At 41.0% G+C, this 25,920-nt stretch overlaps 1 protein-coding gene across 1 annotated transcript; it reads right to left on the bottom strand.

Annotated features, from left to right (window-relative positions):
- Nucleotides 1-2,609: 2,609 nt before the first annotated feature.
- On the bottom strand, nucleotides 2,610-25,471 carry galm (galactose mutarotase). The gene is made up of 7 exons (XM_029640410.2): nucleotides 25,049-25,471; nucleotides 23,328-23,482; nucleotides 20,292-20,498; nucleotides 19,683-19,764; nucleotides 16,659-16,809; nucleotides 16,298-16,472; nucleotides 2,610-4,421 (listed from the first exon to the last, which is right to left on the bottom strand). The coding sequence occupies exons 1-7, from the start codon at nucleotides 25,233-25,235 to the stop codon at nucleotides 4,344-4,346; spliced, it is 1,035 nt and encodes a 344-aa protein (XP_029496270.1). The 5' UTR covers nucleotides 25,236-25,471; the 3' UTR covers nucleotides 2,610-4,343.
- Between the last annotated feature and the right edge of the window lie 449 nt (nucleotides 25,472-25,920).

Genomic DNA, 25,920 nt, shown 5'->3' with positions numbered 1-25,920 from the left:
GAAAACAAACACAAGTAGCCATTCTTAGGCCAGATAGGCAGGTGTTTTCTCCTGATTTCCCCAACAATTCTCAACTTCTCCTGAGGCTTTTTCTTACACAGCCCATCACTGTAATACAATTTTCAAAACAAACTACAAGCACCAGACAGACCTGCCGTGGTGATATTTAATGTTTTCCAGTTGAACGAGGAATAATTCATGTTTTCTGCTCTGACAATGAAGAACTCCAATTAAAAGATTGTAGCAAGTGAATGTTAAATTGTAGTTCTAGAAATGAGACAAATATATACAAACATTGCTATCTACAGTATATCAAATTGAGCTTTTTAAAATTGTATAAACGGTCTCTCTTGCCAGACAGTGACTGTGGGAAGAGAGACTACACTAGGGCTCTCCAACCCTGTTCCTCGAGAGCTACCGTCCTATAGGTTCACTCAAACCCTTATCATCACACATTATTCTAATAATTAGCTGGTTGATAAACTGAATGCTGTTAGTTACAACTTGGGTTGGAGCGAAAACCTACAGGAGGGTAGCTCTCCAGGAACAGGGTTGGAGAGCCCTGGACTAGACAAGTACTGCCATTCAGAGGAACAAAACACAAAACGTGTCATTCTCTGCAGACTCCCAACAGTAGTTTGATATGGATTCATTCAGAATCATTCAGTTAAGAAATACTGCAACCTGATTTACCATCCATTGATTATATGGACCCCTACACACTGGTTATACAAATGCTTAGAAGTGTATTCTAGTTCTATTGCCCAAAAACAGTACTTTCTTTCCTTTGTATGGGCATTTATCTGGTCTCTGGACTAAATGGAGAAGTCAGAGAAATTTTGAAAAGGGGAAGGAAAGGGAAACATAACGCTCCCACAAACCTGATTGTTCATTTACTAGAACGTGCCTTCAGAAAATATTCACACCCTTGACTTGTTTCACATTTTGCTGTGTTACAAGTTAGGATTAAAATGTATTTAATTATAATTTTTTGTAAATGATCTACACAAAATACTCTGTAATGTCAAAGTGGAAGAAAAATTATAATATTTCTATTTCGTATCTTTATAATATATATATTTTTTAAGTCCTAGTCCTTGTCGATGACAAGCATACTCATAACATGATGCAGCCAACACGCTTGAAAATAAGAAGAGCGGTACTCAGTGACACTCAGTGTTTATTTTATTGAATATATAAAACATACAAATCTACTTGCAGTGAAGCCACTCAATATATACATCACATTAGTCATCAACAGTGTCCCATCCAGAGCGACCCACAGATGAAACCAGTGTCAACAATGCAAAAACCAGAGGACAACAAAAATCATAACAGCAAGGCCAACTGAATATGTTTGAGTGCATTTGTGGCACTATTTACATGTGTGCACGTGTTTGCATTTGAATGAGTGTGTGTGTATATGCATGTGTACAAACACCTGCACGGTATCAGCCTCAGGCAAACAGGCATTAACTCTAACAATACTGCCCCTCAGTGTCATTCAAACATATTTTTTGTTATGTTTTATTTTGACTTTATTTTTGACCGTCATTCTATCCCCCGCCCAGCAACTCCACTCCCACTTGTCTCCAGTTCCACATCCCAACCCTCAGCTTCTCTCTGCCCATCCCATCTATTTCTGCTGGCCACCCTCTTCAGATTTCTTCGCACCACATATATTTCAACTATGCTGTGATGTTTAACATACAATTTGAATCTAATTTAATAGAATCCACAGACTGCAAGTTAAAGATAAATACTTTCACTAAGAGTATTAGTATATTAGTAATTGACTGGCCCGGTCTCTCCAGATCTCACAACTATTTCTACAATTCATTTTAGATCAATGTTCCTGAACCTGAGACCAGAAACAGGCTGAGGGCAGTACCAAAACAAATGGTCTATTGATTCTGTATCCTCACAACAAAATCTGCAGAGCTGCGATGATTGTATGCCACAAATATTCAACATTTTGTTGGTGGCAAGAATTCTGTACAATAATTTTAGCTGTAAAGCAAAGTCTTGAATCTTGTGTCGTACCTGTACCATGTAATTGGTTCATCAAAAATCTCTTCCCAACTATTTTGCAATCTGTATGGCACAGCTGTCAACATGTGTTGTGTTGAATTTACCCCAAATATAACCCTTTGTATTCAGGACATCAAGTTAAAAAACAAATTGCCACATTTTTTGAAGTTTTACTTTAGTCCCTTATTGCAAACGGGATGCATGTTTTGGAATATTTTTTATTCTGTACAGGCTTCCTTCGTTTCACTGTCATTTAGGCTACTATTGTGGAGTAACTAAGATGTTTCATTTTTACCCATCTACCAATAGGTTCCCTTCTTTGCGAGGCTTTGGAAAACCTCCCTGGTCTTTGTGGTTGAATCTGTGTTTGAAATTCACTGCTCAACTGAGGGACCTTACAATTATCTGTGTGTGTGTGTGTGTGGGGGGGGGGGGTACAAAGATGAGGTAGTCATTCAAAAATCTTGTTAAACACTTATTGCACACAAGTGAGTCCATGAAACTTATTAAGCACATTTTGACTCACATACTTATTTAGGCTTGCCATAAAGGAATTGAACACTTGTTGACTCAAGATATTTCAGCTTTCATTTTTTATTAATTTGGAAAACTTTCTACAAACATAATTCCACTAACATTATGCGGTATTGTATAGGCCAGTGACACAACATCTCAATTTAATCCATGTTAAATTCAGGCTGTAACGCAACAAAAAGCGTAAAAAGTCAAGGTTTGTGAATACTTTCTGAAGGCTCTGTACGTCAAGGTAGAAGAGGTAATATAATGGGTGTTTTCATTGAATTGCAAGAGTCCAATATTGAGTCCCATAATCAAAGATCACTCCAGTGAATACCAATGAGATACACAATTAATACATTCCAGGGAGTTGAATACATACAGTAGCTGCCAAATAAATTGTCACCCTTGCACTTTTCCTAAATAATTCTCTATTTAGTTAGTTTAGTTTTTGGACGCTGGGTTGAACATTGGACTCAAACACCTGATAATCTGCTGATTTCATGATGCCATGCGCACTTTCAAGGCCCCAGTATCAGAGGCAGCAAAGCAAACCCACAGCATTATCAAACCACCCTCATCTTTAATTGTGCTCTTTTCATTGAATGCTTAATTTGGTCACCAATAAACACAGCACTGATCTGTATTGCCAAAGAGCTTTAAATTTGTTTCATTTGTCCACAGAACATTTTCCACAAGATTAAGGCTTGTTGAGATGGGTTTTTGAGAAATTCAATCAGGCTATCTTGTGTCTCCTTCAGCAGTTTAGTCTTCCTATTTTTACCTATGACCAAATGAAGCTTACAAAGAAAAGAACACCCTCCCTACAATCAAACATTGGGGAGGTTTGATAGTGCTGTGGGGTTGCTTTGCTGTCTCCGGTACTGGGGGCCTCGAATATGTGCAAGACACAGTATCATGAAATCAGCAGACTACCAATGTTCGACCCAGGGTCCAAAAACATACTCTGTTGAAGGTTGTGGGTCTTCCAGAAGGACAACGGCCCTAAACACACATCAACAACACCATGGAATGGTTTAAGAAGAAACACTGGACTGTTCTAGAGTGGCCAGCGAAGAGATGAGGTCTGAATCACATCCATAACCTATGGCGAGAGCTGAAAACAGCAGTTGGTGGAGGGCATCCCTCAAACATTGAAGAATTAAAACAGTTTTCTGCTGAAGATTGGGCCAAATTGCCAGTAGAAAGGTGCAGCAAGCTCATTGATGGCTACAATAAGCATTTGTTGGCAGTTATCAAAAGTTATTCTAAATGTAAAATGATTTGATAAGAAATAGGGAGAAAAAGTCCAAGGGTGACAATATTTTGGGCCACAACTGTAAGAGTAATGGAGCAAAAGAGACCCTGCCTACCCAACAACAAAGGAAAGTGGAAACTAATTTACTTATGCATGTACTGTACTATTTATGTAAGTTTAAAGCCTAATTTGAACAGGGCCCAAAGCCAACTTCAAATGGTAGTTTGATATTACAATGTTTAATGCAGTAAAAGTCCAGCTGTAAAGAGGGGAACAAAGCAATGTGGAGGATATGAACTCATCACCTCTAATCATGTCATCATCATCATCATTTTCATTTCAAAGTCATTACCTGTCCATCTCAGATTGGTTCTTGAATACTACAAAATCAACCTTCTGATTTGAGTGTAAACAACTCCTGTTCCGTGTTGCTCCATCCTTTCATCAGCAAAGGATCAGCTCTGATCAGCGGCTGGGATTCTGATTGGTCGATCCCTGCATGATGCTGACCCCTGATTCCCCACCCCCCTCCTCTCCGTCAGGCGGTGGAGAAGGTGAAGCGGGTGACGTGGCGGTACTGCTCCCCTGGTCTCAGCAGAGCATCGGGGAAAGAGGCCTGTTCATAAACATAGGGTCACAACGTCAAGGTCCCACCCGAAGAACAGGACACAGGAGGGTCACATTGAAGACAGAAGCAAGGTTTCTGTCTGTGTCGTCTTTTGGAAGACTCATTGGCAGGCTAAAACTGGTTGCTAGGTACATGCAACTGTAGAATTGGTTGCTAGGAGGTTAGGAGTGAATATGGAGGAGGTCTTTCTGTTGGCCCAATGTGTGACATGACAGACAGCTACATTGAGTCAGTATCTCAATGTGAGGTTCAATGGATGTGCTGAACGAACAAACACACCCCAATTCAACGTGTATTCCACGTTGGTTCAACCAGTGTGCGCCCTGTGGGACACAAACAAACGTACACCCGCACACATGGTGTTTCCCATCACATGGACACGGTCAGGTTTAAGGAATGGAGAAGTATCTGAACAGAAAAAGGGAACTGAGGTTAAAACATGGACTGGCTGACATTGTTCAGTCTGAAGAAGACAAGAGGCAGAGTTCAGTTCAAACCTCTCCATGTGAGGGTGTGTGTGTGTGACTACCACTCTCTCCTCATCTCCTGTTTTGACTCATCCTGCACCCTGTGTTCCCACCCACACTCTCCTTTCCTCCCCCTCACCCTGTTTGCTCCAACTGCAGTGTTCTCTGGCTCCCGTATGCGCAGCGGTTTGATACTGTATGTATGTATGCATGTATGCAAATGGAAGTGCTTCTCAATCTGTCATTTGCCTGTGCACTTTGTTCTTGAGCTCAATCCAATGCAAATGGCCGTATCTCTGCATGGGTCCCTGCCTCTCCTACAGTACAGAAGGGCAGGGGCCAGACCTGGCGCTAGCGAACTCTGAATGTGACCCACGTAGCGGCAGGCAACTCAAATGGCTGTAATTACCGGACAGCAAACCCACCAGCAGCTGTTAAAATCTCAAGCTGACAGCACTTTTGCACTGTTTGCACTGTAGCTGTATCCAATCTACCAAGACGGCAATATTTTAAGGGTACTGTACTGTACATAAGTCCTCAACTGGCAGCTTCATTAAATAGTATCCGCAAAACACCAGTCTCAACGTCAACAGTGAAGAGGCGACTCTAGGATGCTGGACTTCAAGGCAGAGTTCCTCTGTCCAGTGTCTGTGTTCTTTTGCCCATCTTAATCTTTTATTTTTTTGGCCAGTCTGAGATTTTGGCCAGTTTGAGATATTTTTCTTTGCAACTCTGCCTAGAAGGCCAGCATCCCGGAGTCGCCTCTTCACTGTTGAGGTTGAGAGGGTACTATTTAATGAAGCTGCAAGTTGAGGACTTGTGAGGTGTCTGTTTCTCAAACTAGACACTAATGTACTTGTCAACTTGCTCAGTTGTGCACCGGGGCCTCCCACTATTCTTTCTATTCTGGTTAGAGACAGTTTGCGCTGATCTGTGAAGGGAGTAGTACACAGTGTTATAAGAGATCTTCAGTTTCTTTGCAATTTCTCGCATGGAATAGCCTTCATTTCCCAGAACAAGAATAGACTGACGAGTTTCAGAAGAAAGTTATTTGCTTTTTGCCATTTTGAGCCTGTAATCGAATCCACAAATGCTGATGCTCCAGATACTCAACTAGTCTAAAGGCCAGTTTTTTTGCTTCTTTAATCAGAACAACAGTTTTCAGCTGTGCTAACATAACTGTAAAAGGGTTGCTGATAATGGGCCTCTGTATGCCTATGTAGATATTCCATAAAAAATCTGTAGCTTCCAACTACAATAGTAATTTACAACATTAACAATGTCTACACTGTATTTCTGATCAATTTTATGTTATTTTAATGGACAAAGCTTTTCTTTAAAAAACAAGGACATTTCTAAGTGACAACAAACTTTTGAACGGCAGTGTATGTATTTAGGGATGTGTGTGTGTGCATGCCTTCATGAGTGCTTGTGATTCCCTCTGTTTAAGCTAGCCTTGTTAGCCAGGTTTCAAACACTCTTCTTGCCTATATGCAAATACCCACATGGAGTACGTAAACACTTGGAATGACAGAAATGGGGCTCATAGACCTGTACAGATCAAATCAAATGTTATTGGTCACATACACGTGTTTAGCACTCATGAAGGCATGGCAAGTGGTACCGGAGCACCAAGTCTGGGTCCAAGAGGCTCCTAAACAGCTTCTACCCTCAAGCCATAAGACTCCTGAACATCTAATCAAATGGCTACCCAGACTATTTGCATTGTTGTTTAATGGCTTGTAAGTAAGCATTTCACTGTAAGATCTATCTATACCTGTTGTATTCGGCGCATCTGGCAAATAAAATTGGATTTGTTATTGTGGGTGTAGCGAAATGCTTGTGTTTCTAGTTCCGACAGTGCAGTAATATCTAACAATTTCACAACAAATACCTAATACACATCTAAGTAAAGGAATGGAATTAAGAATATCTAAATATATGAATGAGCAATGTCAGTGCGGCATAGACTAAGATACAGTACATAGTATAGAATACAGTTGTACTGGTCCTTCCTCCTGCTCATATTTAATTCACTCTACTGACACTGTGGGCAAGAAGAGAAGCTGTGAAACTAATCTCCACAAGGCTAGCACAGCAAGAGGAATGGAGGAACAGGATTTATGGAAATCAACCTCATGCAGCCTTCTCCTACTTAAAAGGCCAGTCTTCCAGCCCAGAATTCAATTTCTCAGAGTTTGATATGGATGGATGTTAAGACAAAGAGAGCCTAGAGAGAAAGATGGATAGAGGTGAGGCAATAACGTGCAGGGCAGGCGAGAAAGGACAGAGAGAGAGGGAGAAACAGTGATGGAGAGAGAAAGAGAGAGATGGGGAGGAGAGAGAAGAGACAGTCCAGGCGAGGGAATGAGTTACAGTGAGGACAGAAGAGAGGAGTATACAGTGCTCAGTAAATCTTTCATGGTCTCCATAGCAGGCACTCCCGTTATAAGCTGATGCTGTGATTACTCAAGCAACAATTACTGCCATATATCTGCTGGCAGCACAGGGGGCCAGCAGAAAGAGAGGGGCAGAGTGCATTATAACTACAGAGGAGGATTGGACAGCCTTCACATTTTGCTGCCTTAAAATGAAATCTAATAAGGTATTACATTATATTTTTTGTCCTATAGATTTACACAACCTACTCCACAAGTGAAAGAAAGTTAGAGAACATTTTCCACTTAATAAAATAAATGAAGATGTCTTAATTGCGTATGTCTTGATGTCTTCACGCCCCAGAGTTAATGGTGGAAGCACCTTTGGGAGCCATTACAGCTGTGAATCATTTTGAATCAGATTCTACCAACTTTGCCATTACAGCTGTGAATCATTTTGAATCAGATTCTACCAACTTTGCACAACTCTTAGCTAGGGCTGTTGCAGGCATGAAATTGTCAGCCGATGATTGTCAAGCAAATAACGGTCGGCCTCACGGTAATTGACTGCTAATTAACATAAACACATAAGCTTCTCCTGGCTTCTACACATTAGAGTTAAGTGAATGCCAAGAGTGTACAAAGCTGTCAAGGCAAAGGGTGGCTACACTGAATGATCTAAAATAGATTTAGATTTGTTTAACACTTTTCTGGTTACTACATGATTCCATGTGTTATTTCATAGTGTTGATGTCTTAACTATTATTCTACAATCTAGAAAATAGTAAAAATAAAGAAAAACCATTGAATGAGTAGGTGTCCAAACTTTTGACTGGAACTGTATATTCCTGACGTAAATCTGATTAAAACAAATGGAAGACAAGCTTTGCATATTGCTGTCCATCAATGATTCCCAACCAAATTTACTGAGCTTGAGCAATTTCTACAAATTGTGCCTTCAGAAAATATTCATACCCCTTTGACTTATCCCACATTTTGTTTTGTTACAAAATGGACTTAATATATGTTTTTCTCACCCATCTTCACACAATACCCCAGTGAAAACATGTTTCGACATTTTTGCAAATCTATTTCAAATTAAATAAAGAAACATCTCATTTACATAAACATTCACACCCCCGAGTCAATACTTTTTATTAACACTTTTGCAGAGATTACAGCTGTGAGTGTTTCTGGGTAAGTCTTGGGTAAGAGCCTTCCACACGGATTGTACAATATTTACCTATTATTCACATCAAAATTCTTCTGTCAAATTGGTTGTTGATCATTGCTAGACAACCATTTTCAGGTCTTTCCATAGATTATCATGTAGATTTAAGTAAAAACTGTAACTCGGCCACTCAGGAACATTCACGGGTCTTCTTGGTAATCAACTCCAGTGTAGATTTGGCCATGTATTTTAGGTTATTGCCCTGCTGAAAAATAAAATAAATGAATCTCCCAGTGCCTGATGGAAAGCAGACTGAACCAGGTTTTTCTCTAGGATTTTGCCGGTGCTTAGCTCCATTCTATTTATTTTTTATCCTGAAAAACTTCCTAGTCCTTAATGACTTCAAGCATACCCATGTAATATGTTCTATTGGATTTGCCACAAACATAACACTTTGTATTCAGGACACAAAAATATGTATTGCTTTACCACATTTTTTGAAGTATTACTTTAGTGCCTTGATGCAAACAGGATGCACGCTTTGGAATGTTTATATTCTGTACAGGCTTCCTTCTTTTCACTCTGTCAATTAGGTTAGTAATGTGGAGTAACTACAATGTTGTTGATCCATCCCAGTTCTCCTATCACAGCCAATAAACTCAGTAACTGTTTTAAAGTCACCATTGGCATCATGGTGAAATCCCTGAGCGGTTTCCTTCCTCTACAGCAACTGAGTTAGGAAGGACGTCTGTATCTTTGTAGTAACTGGGTGTATTAATGCACCAGCCAAAGTCTAATGAATAACTTCACCATGCTCAAATGGATATTCAATGTCTGCTTTTTTTAACCCATCTACCAGCAGAATACCACCCTGTATCCCACTGCTGGCTTGCTTCTGAAGCTAAGCAGGGTTGTGGTGGTTGGTCCCTGGATGGGAGACCAGAAGCTAAATACCCAATCTAGCACTCATATGGTCACCTAATCATCCCCAGCTTACAATTGGCTCATTCATCCCCCTCTCCCTTGTAACTACTCCCCAGGTCATTAATGTGAATTTCTTCTCAGTCAACGTGCTTGGTTAAATAAAACTCAACCAATAGGTGCCCTTCTTTGCGAGGCATTGGAAAACCTCCCTGGTCTTTGTGGCAATCTGTGTTTGAAATTCACTGCTTGACTGAGGGACCTTACAGATAATTGTATGTGTAGGGTACAGAGGTGAGGTAGTTAAGCCAGCACCATCCCACTGCTGGCTTGCTTCTGAAGCTAAGCAGGGTTGGTCCTGGTCAGTCCCTGGATGGGAGACCAGATGGTGTAGGAGGGCCAGTAGGAGGCACTTTTTCCTCTGGTCTAAAATAAAATATCCCAATGCCCCAGGGCAGTGAGTGGGGACACTGCCCTGTGTAGGGTGGGATGTTAAAACAGGTGTCATTAAAGATCCCATGGCACTTATTGTAGGGGTGTTAACCCTGGCTGAATTCCCAAGCTGTCCTCCAGACCATCGCAGTCACCTAATCATCCCCAGCTTACAATTGGCTCGTTCATCCTCCTCTCCCCTGTAACTATTCCCCAGGTTGTTGCTGTAAATGAGAATGTGTTCTCAGTCAACTTACCTGATAAATAAATAATTCAAAAATCATGTGAAACACTTATTGCACAAAGAGTGAGTTCATGGGACTTCTTAAGCACATGTTTGCTCTAACAAAAGGGGTTGAATACTTGTTGACTGAAAACACTTCAGCTTTTCATTTTTAATTCATTTGTACAAATTTCAAAAAACATCATTCCACTTTGACATTATGGGATATTGCGTGTAGGGCAATGACAAAAAAGCTCAATTTAATCAATTTTAAATTCAGGCTTTAACACAACAAAATGTGGAAAAAGTCAAGGGGTGTGAATGCTTTCTGAAGGCACTGTATGTTGCCCTAACAGTTGTGCAAGGTTGGTAGAAATGGATTCAAAATGTTTCACAGCTGTAATGGCTGCCAAATGCGCTTCCACCAAGTATTAACTCTGAGTTGTAAGCACATATGCAATCAATACATCTTTCACTTTGAAAATGTGAACTAGGTTGTGTAGATTGATAAAAACATTTACTGTGCAAGGGGTTTGTTGACTTTCACTAGTGACTGTATGCGGTCTACAGTGCCTTGCGAAAGTATTCGGCCCCCTTGAACTTTGCGACCTTTTGCCACATTTCAGGCTTCAAACATAAAGATATAAAACTATAAAGGGGCTGAATAATTTTGCACGCCCAATTTTTCTGTTTTTGATTTGTTAAAAAAGTTTGAAATATCCAATAAATGTTGTTCCACTTCATGATTGTGTCCCACTTGTTGTTGATTCTTCACAAAAAAATACAGTTTTATATCTTTATGTTTGAAGCCTGAAATGTGGCAAAAGGTCGCAAAGTTCAAGGGGGCCGAATACTTTCGCAAGGCACTGTATATGGGCAGTATACATATGGGCAGTATATCAAACATTAGCAACGCTTTCCCTCACAACAGCTTTAATTCGTTGGGGTATGGACTCTATAAGGTGTCGAAAGCATTCCACAGGGATGCTGTCCGATGACTCCAATGCTTCCAACAGTTGTGTCAAGTTGGCTGGATGGCCTTTGGGTGGTGAACTATTCTTGATACACATAGGAAACTGTTGAGCGTGAAAAACCCAGCAGCATTGCAGTTCTTGACACAAACCGGTGTGCCTGGCACCTACTACCATACCCGGTTCAAAGGTACTTCAATATTTTATCTTGCCTATTCACCCTCAATGGCACACACACAATCCATGTCTCAAGGCTTAAAAATCATTCTTTAACCCAACTCCTCCCCTTCATCGACACTGATTGAAGTGGATTTAACAAGTGACATCAATAAGGGATCATAGCTTTCACCTGGTCAGTCTATGTCATGGAAAGAGCAGGTGTTTTTAATGTTTTGTATAATCAGTGTATATGATTTGCTGCTTTCTGCAGCACACAAACACAACCTCATCAGATTTAAAAGGTATATCAATAACAAATGTCTGGTTCTTTAAAATGCATGATTACAGGGGCCAAAGTGTACATGTACAGAGCAAGGGCAAATGTTTCAATAATAATGCCATAAAGTCCATGAGGCGCTCATCTCTCTATACTGTATTTCCAACCTATGTGTAAAACTGTACTAGTGAACTGCTGGTCAGCTCAGCCATGCAGGAGTGTAACTCTAGCCAAGGGCAGCCAGCTCACTGATAAGCAGAAGGTGCCCAATGAATCAAGAGCACAAGAAGTCAAAGCACTCTATTACATTGCATGCTACAGGGATTAGGGGCTCTGGCGACAAGGAGAAAACTCAATACTTGGGCTGTCCCCGACTAAACATTTTTTTTTTATTGTCGTCCAGTTCTTTCGACCAATCGATTGGTCGAAATGTTTAAACTTATTTTTGTGTATATAGGCAGACACACTCTGTGTTTGAATAAAATCAACTACATATGCACTGAGCTTGTCTGATGCTTTAATAAGCACACGGTTTTTATCAAATAATTAAGACACACAAATGACTCAAGAACGAGCCCAACAGTCACACCGTGTTAAAAAAATAACAGTGAGTCTGCTCTAACGGGAAAAAAATTATAGCATATCAAATATTAAAAACAGCCAAATCTGTGACATTGCTTTATCCGACATTTTGACGTTGCATGCGGCTTGGTGCTCACAGAATCACTAGGCTGTTAAACAAACACTCAAACAGGTAACAGAAGCTAGCCTTATTTCTATAGATATACATGGATGATTTATAAAGCCATGCACATTTAACAGAAAGTCTATTGATTATAGACATAATTAAATTGGGGTTACCTCTCTCCTCAATTGTCTTAGACAATTAGGCTAAGGCCAGGGCTGTTTCCTCGTCTCTGCTGCCTCCACCACATTGTTCTCAATCCTAATGTGCTGATTTGTTATAAAATAATATTCGATTTATTAGTGTTGAACAATTATTTTGCATAACACACCCAGTCACACACGCGCACCTACACACTTTCCACCCGTTCTCCATTCCCCCTCTCCTTCCATCTGTAAAGTGGCCTCTTCCCCTCCCACACACTTCTGACCACAATCAATTTCCCATGATTCCAATCTGTGCTCTTACAAAATCTCCATCAACTCACGGAACCTGTCCTCTGCTCTTACACAACCTTCCTAAACTCCTTTACATCAATATTATATGCACCACGCCCTTGAATCTCTTCTATACACCAACTACAATCTCTACATTATGCTTTTACTGCCTATACACCAACTACAATCTGCATATTATGCTTTTACTGCCTATACACCAACTACAATCTGCATATTATGCTTTTACTGCCGATACACCAACTACAATCTCAACATGATGCTTTTACTGCCTATACACCAACTACAATCTCTACATTATGCTTTTACTGCCTATACACCAACTACAATCTGCATATTATGCTTTTACTGCCTATACACCAACTACAATCTGCATATTATGCTTTTACTGCCTATACACCAACTACAATCTGCATACTATGCTTTTACTGCCGATACACCAACTACAATCTCAACATGATGCTTTTACTGCCTATACACCAACTACAATCTGCATATTATGCTTTTACTGCCTATACACCAACTACAATCTGCATATTATGCTTTTACTGCCTATACACCAACTACAATCTGCATATTATGCTTTTACTGCCTATACACCAACTACAATCTGCATATTATGCTTTTACTGCCTATACACCAACTACAATCTGCATATTATGCTTTTACTGCCTATACACCAACTACAACCTCCACATTATGCTTTTACTGCCTATACACCAACTACAATCTGCATATTATGCTTTAACTGCCTATACACCAACTACAATCTGCATATTATGCTTTTACTGCCTATACACCAACTACAATCTGCATATTATGCTTTTACTGCCTATACACCAACTACAATCTGCATATTATGCTTTTACTGCCTATACACCAACTACAATCTGCATATTATGCTTTTACTGCCTATACACCAACTACAATCTGCATATTATGCTTTTACTGCCTATACACCAACTACAATCTGCATATTATGCTTTTACTGCCGATACACCAACTACAATCTCCACATTATGCTTTTACTGCCTATACACCAACTACAATCTGCATATTATGCTTTTACTGCCTATACACCAACTACAATCTCTACATTATGCTTTTACTGCCTATACACCAACTACAATCTCCACATTATGCTTTTACTGCCTATACACCAACTACAATCTGCATATTATGCTTTTACTGCCTATACACCAACTACAATCTGCATATTATGCTTTTACTGCCTATACACCAACTACAATCTACAATCTATACACCATTATGCTTTTACTTTTGCTGCCTATACACCAACTACAATCTGCATATTATGCTTTTACTGCCTATACACCAACTACAATCTCTACATTATGCTTTTACTGCCTATACACCAACTACAATCTCTACATTATGCTTTTACTGCCTATACACCAACTACAATCTCTACATTATGCTTTTACTGCCTATACACCAACTACAATCTGCATATTATGCTTTTACTGCCTATACACCAACTACAATCTGCATATTATGCTTTTACTGCCTATACACCAACTACAATCTGCATATTATGCTTTTACTGCCTATACACCAACTACAATCTGCATATTATGCTTTTACTGCCTATACACCAACTACAATCTGCATATTATGCTTTTACTGCCTATACACCAACTACAATCTGCATATTATGCTTTTACTGCCTATACACCAACTACAATCTGCATATTATGCTTTTACTGCCTATACACCAACTACAATCTGCATATTATGCTTTTACTGCCTATACACCAACTACAATCTCCACATTATGCTTTTACTGCCTATACACCAACTACAATCTCTACATGATGCTTTTACTGCCTATACACCAACTACAATCTCTACATGATGCTTTTACTGCCTATACACCAACTACAATCTCCACATTATGCTTTTACTGCCTATACACCAACTACAATCTGCATATTATGCTTTTACTGCCTATACACCAACTACAATCTCTACATTATGCTTTTACTGCCTATACACCAACTACAATCTGCATATTATGCTTTTACTGCCTATACACCAACTACAATCTGCATATTATGCTTTTACTGCCTATACACCAACTACAATCTGCATATTATGCTTTTACTGCCTATACACCAACTACAATCTCTACATTATGCTTTTACTGCCTATACACCAACTACAATCTCTACATTATGCTTTTACTGCCTATACACCAACTACAATCTCTACATGATGCTTTTACTGCCTATACACCAACTACAATCTGCATATTATGCTTTTACTGCCTATACACCAACTACAATCTGCATATTATGCTTTTACTGCCTATACACCAACTACAATCTGCATATTATGCTTTTACTGCCTATACACCAACTACAATCGAGTTACGCCATTCGAACCGTGAAACGTTTCTGCTCTCATGTATACCATCTTCTAACTGTAACTGACTGCCATTGCCTTTAGGTTCTGCTTTACACGGAACCCAAACCGGCTGTGCGCGTGCGACATCGTGCATAAATGTATTTTGTCCCCCCACACCAAATGTGATTACTTCACGCAGGTTAAAATATCAAAACAATCTCTGAACCAATTAAATTAATTTGGGGACAGGTCGAAAAGCATTCAACATTTATGGCAATTTAGCTAGTTAGCTTGCTGTTGCTAGCTAATTTGTCTTTGGATATAAACATTGAGTTGTTATTTTACCTGAAATGCACAAGGTCCTCTACTCCGCCAATTAATCCACACATAAAACGGTCAACCGAATCGTTTCTAGTCATCTCTCCTCCTTCCAGGCTTTTTCGTCTCTTGACTTCATATTGCGATTGGCAACTTTCATAAATGATTTGCATTACCGCCACTGACCTCGTTCGTATAACCAATGAGGAGATGGCACATGGGTACCTGCTTCTATAAACCAATGAGGAGATGGGAGAGGCAGGACTTGCAGCGTGATCTGCGTCAGAAATAGAACTGATTTCTATTTCAGCCCATGGCAACGCAGACGCTCGTTGGCGTGCAGCCTGTTAGACTTCAACTCACCCGTTACAGCTCATCAAAGCATTACACATAATTACAAAGCAAGTATGATGAGGATGATTCACCATATGAAGGTCTGTTGATCAGTATAAGTCCATTTGATTTTACTTTCATGAGAAAAATCTGTATGTAACTAAACTGCTGGGCATTTGCAATGTTAGATACAAAGATAATCTAATGAACTTCTAGGCTTAATTTTTCAGTAGCAGTGTCATTTATCATTTAGTTAATGGACACATCATTAATGTCGTACCTTAACAGTAGTTATTCAAAAAAATACTAGAGTGGTGAATGAATAAGTCAAGTCTTATTAGAGATAATGGGCTGTGAGGAGAAGGCTCAGGAACAATTCAAATGTGTGTGTGTGTGTGTGTGTCTTAGCAGCCTGCCTTGCACTGATTAAAATACATGTCGACCCACCAGACTTAAATAGGAGAAGAGTACTGACAGTGTGTAATGTTCCTTGTCAATACAAAGTCTACAGCAGCAGTAGTTAAGCCCATAGGCAAACCACGAATGTGGCTAAACATCAACTTTCATTCTGCAAGTATTTCTCTATGGTTCCTGCCTACACAGACTACTATTATTGAACCATGGCCAAGTTAGCTGGCTCTTGCTCTCCCCTCTACCGCTGATCTACTCCATGCATTAGTGAAGGACTACCTTAAAGGACAGCGTACCTGGTTGACAGCGTCAGGCCAGTTCTGTGTCTCCAGGCAGAAGGCACTGTGTTTAGGATAAGAGGCCCCACCCTTTCCTTTAAAAGAGCCATCCAAGAAGTTGGCTGTGTAGAACTGGACGCCGGGCTGAGTGGTGCTGACCTCCATAACACACCCACTCGCTGGGTGAAATACCCTAAAAAGAGAGAGGGAGGGCAGAGGTGAGGGTATGGTAGGAGACAGACAGTCACTCAGTTTTCAAGGTTGTAGCTCAGGCACTGTGCAGTGTTCATGCATTTCTATGCTCTGAAAGAGCACTACTGATGCTTTATCAAGAAAACAGCAAGACTGAACTGTACAGCCCAACATAGTTTGGCCTCACCTTGCACACATGCGCTCTGTCCAAGCATCTCCAGGGGATGACAGACAGAAGTTGTGGTCGAACCCAGGCCCAGGCACTTCTTTCAGCCGTGGTCCAATCAGAACTGGCCTCCGAAGGTCAAAGGGTGTGTGCTCCACTGGTCTGACCTCGCCTGTAGACAGAGCAGGGATAGAGCTGGGTATGACAGTTTTGACATGAATAGGGCTGAGGACCTGGACACATCACCTAAATTAACTGGCAAACATCCAACGCCAATAGGCTTTCAAATTCATTAGCAAGGAGACAGAAAATGAACTGAGAAAGACACACATCACTATTGAAACAGTGACGATATTTGATTATGTCAAACCATCTAAAATAAACCGACATTAAGCTCCCAATTCCATTGAATGTATTCTCCCTTTCCTTTAGGAAATACCTTTGTAACATAGAGAGTGACTTTAGGAGGTGGTATGAAGGACAAACAGCCCCTTTCTCCTTGACAGCATACTAATGTCAGATCACATTCTCGGTCTTATTAAATGCTGAGCAACTCAAAGGCTTCTCAGAGAGCCTGCCCACCCCCAAACCACCTCCTTGTTGATCCCCTTGCAATTTCACAGGCCAAAAATATCGCCATGACGAAAGTGGCTATCAATCAGATCGGCTTCCTCATTTATCCAGTGTCTCAACAGGAACTGAGACAGGAAATTAAACTAGTGACATGATACAGAGGGCCTTTCACATGCACAACAAAAAACTATCCAAACAGACAACACAGAGGAGAAACAAATACAACCACAAAGATGACTTAATTAAGTGATTACCTATGAAGAAAAATAACGTGAAGGTTCCTCAAGGTTCTATCAAGTGGCAAACTGGTTTGTGGGATGTATTCTAGTCTGGATCAGTGAGTTGTAAACTGGTTTAGAGTGTTTAGGGGCTGTTGGTATAACGCTTGATGTTCTGGTATGGTAAGAAGCATCTTAGTACGGACTAGAGGGCAGCAGGTGCATTTGTGTGGTGGGAGGGGGGTTGGAAGGGATAATGGATTCTAGATTAGTGTCTGGTTTTCCATTCCGATTTCGATGCATTTTATGTTTTTGCAAGGACACAATCGTTCATTTTCTCTCTCGATCTGGAGGTATCAGTCTGGGTTCGCATCTGACCACCTGACCTCTAACCCCTGGGCCATTCAAAATGAAAAATACACAGGTGCTCCAACAGGCTCTTACTATCAATTTCAAACAAACAAACAGAGGCATCAGCTGGAGCAAGCAGAACATGTATCTAGAATCTCCATGGACTAACATTTACTCTAAATCCCAAAGCCCAATTTACTGCGGCTCCAAAACCGACTCTAAAAATAAACAGTCATTAACTATTCTGTCTGCACCATTAGGCCATCCCACGGGGCGGACTGGTAATTGAACTGTAATGAATGTGTTTATTTAAAGGTCTGCGAGAGCTTGGATAGGTTAATCTGGAGTACGTTAATGATTATTCTAAAACTCAACAGCGTTAGACCTCTGTCTAGTAGTGATAGTCTCATCTTTAGGAGAGGAGAAAGAGAGAGAGAGAGGGGAAAAGGAGACTGACATTGATAAAGACAGACAGAGTCGGTAGAGAGAGATAGATGACTCCTGTATTTAGGAGAAGAAGAACTGGCTGTCAGTCACTCTGCTATAATGGCCATTTATCCCTTCTACAAACAAAAAAAAGACTAGGATTCACCATATAGTCCTCCATATGTGTGGTATTACCATTCAAATGACCCTGGCAACATTAACCAATAGGCCAAAGGCCTAACCAACTTCTATTCTATCCGTTCCTAGAGAAAAGATGACTGTTCTGTGCAAATCATTCACATTTTCATTGCGGACTGTTTTTGTGTAATTTAGGCACTCTAGGAAAAGATGGAAAAATCATTATTTCACACTACATTTTAGGCAGTGCTGTGGTCCCTCCACTCATGTGGGTGAAACATATCCGTTTCTCTGTGGCGTAACGTCATGCAGACATTGCTAATGGAGCGACGCTTGGACTCCCTACTAAATTATTACTGAGTCGTGCTGCTCTCCCCAGCTGCTCTCGCTCTGCTGATTAAGCCTGATGGAAGATTACAGCCTGAATCCCATCAATCCACTTCCATTATGTTGCACTGTGTCAAGTCTTTGACATCCAGTTAACAATCTATAGTCTTATTCAGGCGATCTAGTATTGTCTAGCCTCATGCTGTGCCCTAAATGTTATACTAAAGTCAGAGAGAGGGAGAGAGCGAAAGATTACATTTTGGCTGAAATTGCTTTCTGCTATATAATCAATTCAGTCAACTGATAAAGTAGGGGGTTCTTATCAGTGTGTGTTGATGCAGACTTTTAAGGCCTTAACCTAAATCTTTCCCAACAGTTGTTTAACCATTTTTTTTGTTACTCTTCTACAGATTATAATTTGTAGAGCGAGAAACAGTGCGAGGGTCCTGGAGCACACTCAATCTGAAGACTGAAGGGAAACAGTTGTCTGCTATTTGATGCATCTGACTCTAACATGCATCAGTCAGAGTCGTATTTCTGAGTTTGGAGAACATTGTTATCACAAATTTGCTCTCCTAGAACAGAGGCCCACAGGTTGTGTCTGTCTGTCAGTAAGAACATATAACCACAGCTTCCTGACAGCTCAGTGTGTCTGTCTGCAGGGTGAGGGTCACACAGACAGGTCAACACCTCATCCTCATTATACACCTCAACAGGGTAGGAGACGTGATGCACACAGAGTAAAGGCTAACTTGACTAGTGCAAACATTCTCTCTTTAATACAAACTTATTCCAATTAAAAATCATTCAGCTGAGTCATGTTGTGTATGTCTGACATGCTCACTTCTGAGAGGTTGGGGTTAGGATAGGGCAGGTAATATTCTATCCATGTAATTATCCTATCTGGTATTTTACTCCAGGAGCTTTTGAGACTATTCTATAAAAAGCATTTTTTTCCCCTTGTGATACAAATATAATTTATTTAAAAGAAAAGTGTATTTTTCTCTCTTACCAGTGGGGATCATGACGTCATCTACAGGCAAATATGTCGGAGCGTTGATGGACACTTCATGGTCGTATATGTCAGCTGAGCCCTGCGCGCGCGCGCACACACACACACACACACACACACACACACACACACACACACACACACACACACACACACACACACACACACACACCTTGTTACCATGCTGATGGATGCTATTAAACAAAGCTCAGTTAGCGTTAGACTAAAAAGCACCTCAATCTCAGCCCATGCACACTTCTGAGACACTGTCACTCAGAACGTGCACTCTCTTGAAACACTTTCATTCAATAACCCTGTTACCACTCCGTTGACAGCAGAAGAGACAAGGAGATACTGAGGAGGAGGTGCGTATGTGTATTCCACAACATAATGCCTGTGGGCAGTCAATAACCAATCACACTGCAATCCCAAGATGACGTCTGATTTAAATACTGACACAGAATAACACAGCTAACAATATAGAAAGCGTCTGCTTTTCTCAGCCACCAAGGAGCCTTACCAGTGATTGGCTGGTTCTATCCATACATTTTTAACATGATTTCACTGCATAATTGTCTGACAGAGGACAGCTCCTCCTCATCGTCCTACCTGTCCAGCCAGGTTGAAGTAAGAGTGGTTGGTGAGGTTAATGGGGGTGGTTCTAGTGGAGCGGGCCTGGTACTGGATGCTCAGTGTGTCCCCCTCCAGGGTGTAAGTGACAGAGGCCTGCACCTCCCCGGGGTAATTCTGGTCTCCGTCTGGGCTGGTGAGGGTGAGCCGCACCCCACCCTCCACACCCTCACTTCCCCATATCACCTGGAACATAAACAGCACAGGGGCAAATCAATAAATCAATTACATTTGAGTCCTTTAGCAGACGCTCTTATCCGGAGCGACTTACAGGAGAAATTTGGTTTAACTGCCAAAAAAGTGATTCCCCAGTTCTGCCTCAAATCCATGAGCTAATCCTGTATGAACTAGAGCTGAATTCAAATCTTACAAACAATGGAACACCTTTGTTATCATCTCCCAGCATTATTGTGTTTGACCTTAATCCACCGTCTAAATGTTCTGAAAGTGTTCTGATCCTCCATGGCCCACACTGCAGCTGAATGTTATAATAGGCACGTTCAGTTACTAGAGAGAGGAAGGGAACGAGAGGAAGGGAGGGACAGAGACACAGAGAGGAGAGAAAGGGTGCGATGGGAGATAGACAGCTAGAGGGAGAGAAAGAAAGATAAGAGACAGCAGTAGAGGGGTATAAAGGGGGGGGGGGGGGACAGAGTAGGGTGAATTGGTCATAGGAGGAACCTGTCAATAGGGAGCCTGAAGCGCAAGGACAAGATGTACTAACAACAAGCTAAAAATGGGGTAGCATGCATCTGCAAGGCTCTGATACATCTCCTGGAGCTAATCTCTCTCCAGCCTTCCTTCTACCCCCCTCCCACACTTTCTGCATGCCCATTCTCTCCCTTGCTTTCTTTCTGTACCACAGCAATTCTTCCACCTCTCTCTCAGTGGAGTGCACCGTCAAATCTCCCCAGCAGCGCTTATAAAAATAAGTATTTGCTCCACTGACAGCAGCCAATGTCAAACACTGCCTGCAGTTAATGTGAAGCCCCTTTGATTGACAGCTGGCTCTGGCCCTCTGTAGCTTACTCTCAGCTTGAAATAGGAATGTCATCAAGACTTAAAGTATGATGCAATTTTCTGTTTGCCGCTCCTTTTATAATCCATCAGTTTGTCATCTCCATCATGGTGCTACCAGTGCTACCTGCTATTTACAACTAGCAGCCCTTCAGGGTGCTAGGGGATGAGTCATGGTGTGATCTGGAGGACACCTGTGGCTTAGCAAAAAGAACAAGAGTGGCCTCTGCATCTGTCTGTAAACAAATCTTTCCATGCTAATTGAGAATGCGACAGTTGCTAAGTGACCACAGTCAGGCCTGGTTGCCATCTCTCTTCAGCGATTACATTCCACTACTTGCCACTCCATAACAGAAGCCCACCATGTCATTGTCGTGTGGCCTTGGTTTCTATCTACAACAGATGTGAATGAGATCAATCTGTGGTCCAAGACAAGCGTGTGAATTGAATGGTGACACTGATTTGTAACCAGAGGACTTCTAGCTGAGTTTAAAAGTGTGGGCTCAGGATTTTGGGCTCATGAGTAATCAACTTGACCTGAAGAAACATTGGGCACTATGGGGTCTATGGGTGTATGAATAAAAAAAGCCTGGATGAGACATGATATGAATAATTCATGATGTTATCTCTTGTATCCTTGGTGATCGGAACAGGAATGACGACAATTTGAATTTATATCATGCAATTGCAGTGTTCTTGGCGCCGCATGGATAATAGAGTCCGACCCCCGAGGTGAAAATGGAATGATGAATATGACTGATCTATCACAACTCAGTCTGAGCTCTGGTTTATCAAATATCACTGCTCTTCTCTGGATAAAACAAAATATATTATTTTAAAAGTTGTTGAAAGAAAACTAGGACTGCTTTTGACTTTAACAATATTTCTGTTGTTATACCACATTTTCACACTTCTGATACAATCTCCCGGGGAGATGTAATCAAAGAGAATAATCTGATTGTGAATATTCGCAGCAGACTTCAAAGGCGCTAATGTTTGATCAAATCTGGGAAAGATGGAGCTGAATCTGCTAAAAGACTATCCCAGACATCTCACCAGCCAGATGGAACTATAGAAAGGCTGTTGTGTCTGTCCTCTCTCTAGCTGGAGAGTGCAGGGGCTTAGATAGCTTTCTCTTTATGGAGCAGTTAGCAGATACTATAGCCGAGTGCTATTTCCGGGGGCCATTAGCCGAGTTTATAATGCCTATAATTGATTCAGTTGTAATGACGCAGTAGTGAACACTGAGGCCTACGGTTGGATGGTAACGGTGTTTTGTGCAGCACAGCTTAAAGTGGATCCATCCATGGCTTCCATACAGGGCTGATTAAAAGGCATGTAGTGTGACCGACGGGGGAGAACACTCATAATGTGCTGACCACAGAGAAAAACACAGGAAGCATTTTTGTCTAGCAGATTATTGAACTCCTTCGTATAACAACAACATACAAAAAATATATGATTTATTTAAAAAAGATTGATCCTACTGCTGCAATAAGGCATTTACAGTCGTTCCCTTTGGGCTCTTTATTCCTGTGTATTCTCCTGAAGTCACAGCGCAGCGCCGAGATATGAGGAAAATCAAGGTAATCATTGAGAATGGACTGCACCTCCTACACACTGCAGAAGACGGATTATACCCAGGTCCTCTAAAGAAAGGTTAAGAAAATGTCTCCTGCCCAGTCATTCAGGCTTTTAACAGCACCAGGTTGCTGTCATCATGACAGACACTACTTAGACACTTCAATTGCTCTTTTGCACACTTGTCCAGCACTGTCGTTTTTTACTTATTTTCATTTGGGGGTAATCAAGAATGATCTCAACTCATCTGTGTAAGAGAGTTGTCAATACAGTAGTCATGTTGACGTCTACACTACGGTACTTAAATAGTGTTAGTGAATCCCGTCTTAGTATGCAAGTGCATTCCATCGAGATACTTCAACTTCCATTTCTATGCTGCAGTCTGTGTGTTTCCATGGTTCTGTTGGTTGTTTTTACCTTGCTGAAGCCCCTCAGTCCTCCATGGAGGGAGTTAGGTCCATTATTGATGGCCAGTTGATAATCCTTCCCGTCGACCACAAATCTGCCCTTGGCGATCCTATTGGCTACCCGGCCGATAACAGCACCAAAGTACTTGGGGTTGGCCAGATAGCCTGCAATAAAACAGTTGAGCCGTGTCATTGTTTCTCATTCAAGAGTCACACAGATATCGCACATAAAACAGCACATTGGCTCAGTGTTTACCATGCGCATCACATAAAACACTCTAGAGACTTTAATATTTGTAATAAAACTCTTAGCAATAATCAGCACAAGCTACACACTCTCTCTCTCTCGATTGGTGCAGGCTCTTTGCTTTTAGTTGTCATATCATTTCACCATCCTGTTATCAATTCCTCCCACCTTTCAGTTTTGATGAAACCATCCATTTTTTATTTTCAGAGGCTGACTTCTGTGTGTCTCCTGCTGACTTCAGTATGTCAGAGACACACTCACATTAGCACTTTAAAACTAATTTTAAGTCATCAGGAGGTCAGTAGGTCAAAGGTCTGATTATGCCCCCACTCCCAGTTCAGAGACTGCATGTCAAACGATTTACCCCTATTGAGCATAGCTAACATATGTCAAACACCGACCTGGTATCGGAGCATTTTGTACTATTCTGTACGTAAATCCAAAACACGCCTTTAGTTTCTGTACGTCCATCACCCATTTCATATGATATGTTATGAATTACAATTTGTATTATATGTTAAGAATTAGCTAAATGTGCAATATGTTCTGAATTCTAGCTTGGTCGCTAGGTGGCTAACGTTAGCTAGACTAGGGGTTGGGGTTAAGTTTAGGAGTTAGGTTAAAGGGTTAGGGGGTTAGCTAAAAGGGTTAAGGTTAGGGGAAGGTTAGCTAAAAGGGTTAAGGTTAGGGGAGGGTTAGCTAAACGGGTTAAGGTTAGAGTTAGGGGAACGGTTAGCTAAAAGGGTTAGGGGAAGGGTTAGCTAAAAGGGTTAAGGTTAGGGGAAGGGTTAGCTAAAAGGGTTAAGGTTAGGGGAAGGGTTAGCTAAAAGGGTTAAGGTTAGGGGAAGGGTTAGCTAAAAGGGTTAAGGTTAGGGGAAGGGTTAGCGAACATGCTAAGTAGTTGCAAAGTAGCAAGTAGTTGAAACGTGGCTAGTTAACTAAAATTGTCCTTGATGAGATTTGAATTCGCAACCTTTGGCTTGCTATATGTATTAAGTAGTTTAGGAGTTAGATTAAGGATAGCTTAAGGTTTAGCTAACATGCTAAGTAATTGTAAAATAGATTTTAAAATGTAGTTGAAAAGTTGCTCAAATGTCCTTGAGATTTGAACTGGGCGGTCGTTGCTAGAAGTTCGCGTTATACACCAACCCTTGTTTTTCTATTAAGTAACCATCTGTCCTATGTAACCATACCAAACATAACAAATCATTCAATTGAGTGTCCCGGATTTACATTTACTATGTTACGTCTAGTCTATGAGACCAGGCTGCGAACACTGGAAACTTCCAGTTATTGCGCTAACATTAGTTAGCCATTGGCTCGCTAAACTACCTCTAACTTCCTTCATACTGGACACAGACACATAGAAATGGTATCTACGATGTCATCTGACTCTGGAGAAGTAGATAAAGGAATCATTGGCAAAATCCCGAAGTATCCCTTTAAGTCAGCTAAGCATGGAGGAATTCAAGATCAGCACTTACCCTCAAGATCATCATAACCCAGAACGATGTCATTGACCTCTCCATTCTTGCCTTTACACTTGATGGCTGTTATGATGCACCCTAGTGTTATGATTTCCACTGTGATGTTAGACGATTTCAGAATCCATTTCTGTACACGTCCTTCTCCCGGTACCTCACCGAATTCCTCCATTAGTACCAGTGCCATGTTGCCTCAACGTCAGACTTATCTTTGACACGATTTCTCACTTTGATCATATGAACTTGCACGCGGAAATGGTAAATTGTCGTCAATGGGCAATAAAGAAACAATAGGCTTGTAACATTCTCACGTCACAAGAAACTTTATTGCAAGTTCCAAATGAAATCACGTGCGTAAACTGCTACACTAGAACACAAACCATGGACTTTGCAATACAATGTACAAATGTTCAATGTTTATGATATTTGCGTCCGTATTTTATGACGTAATGATTGATGTCATCAGAAGAGGACAGAATATTTGTAGTTCTATACATTAACAGGAGCGTGAGGTTATTGCAGTATACCTACAATACATATCAGTATATGTATTAGTAAGTAAACGTAACTGTTTTCACACGATTAAGTAGACCCACAATAAATGTAATAATATACATCTTATTCAGAGATTAAACTGACAGAACCAAGAAATTAATCAATTTGATCTGTTTTCCAAGTTCTCCATTCCTGTAAATGATCTCATCAGTCGTTTGTGTGTTGCGGTCCCAGATGCCCTTTCCTGATGGCCATTATGGCAGCACATGTTTTAGGCAGCTGTGCTCTTGCAGGATCTAATCCCATGGTCCACTGCATCTGATGATCTACTTTCACTGTTGCTCGGCCATGCCTTCAGTAGAGGGCACAGAGGGCAG

This window comes from Oncorhynchus nerka, linkage group LG28, assembly GCF_034236695.1.
Source record: "Oncorhynchus nerka isolate Pitt River linkage group LG28, Oner_Uvic_2.0, whole genome shotgun sequence".
NCBI lineage: Eukaryota > Metazoa > Chordata > Actinopteri > Salmoniformes > Salmonidae > Oncorhynchus > Oncorhynchus nerka.
Note: the sequence above shows the minus strand (reverse complement) of the source record. Positions and strands in the feature narration are given on the sequence as shown.

Bases quoted from the DNA above. Each gene is read 5' to 3' on its own strand.
- galm (XM_029640410.2), bottom strand. From the start codon at position 25,235: ATGGCACTGGTACTAATGGAGGAATTCGGTGAGGTACCGGGAGAAGGA. The intron at 23,483-25,048 runs GTAAGTGCTGAT...GTTTTATTGCAG, and splicing joins GGGTTATGATGATCTTGAGG to GCTATCTGGCCAACCCCAAG. The intron at 20,499-23,327 runs GTAAAAACAACC...TTTATGTTCCAG, and splicing joins GACTGAGGGGCTTCAGCAAG to GTGATATGGGGAAGTGAGGG.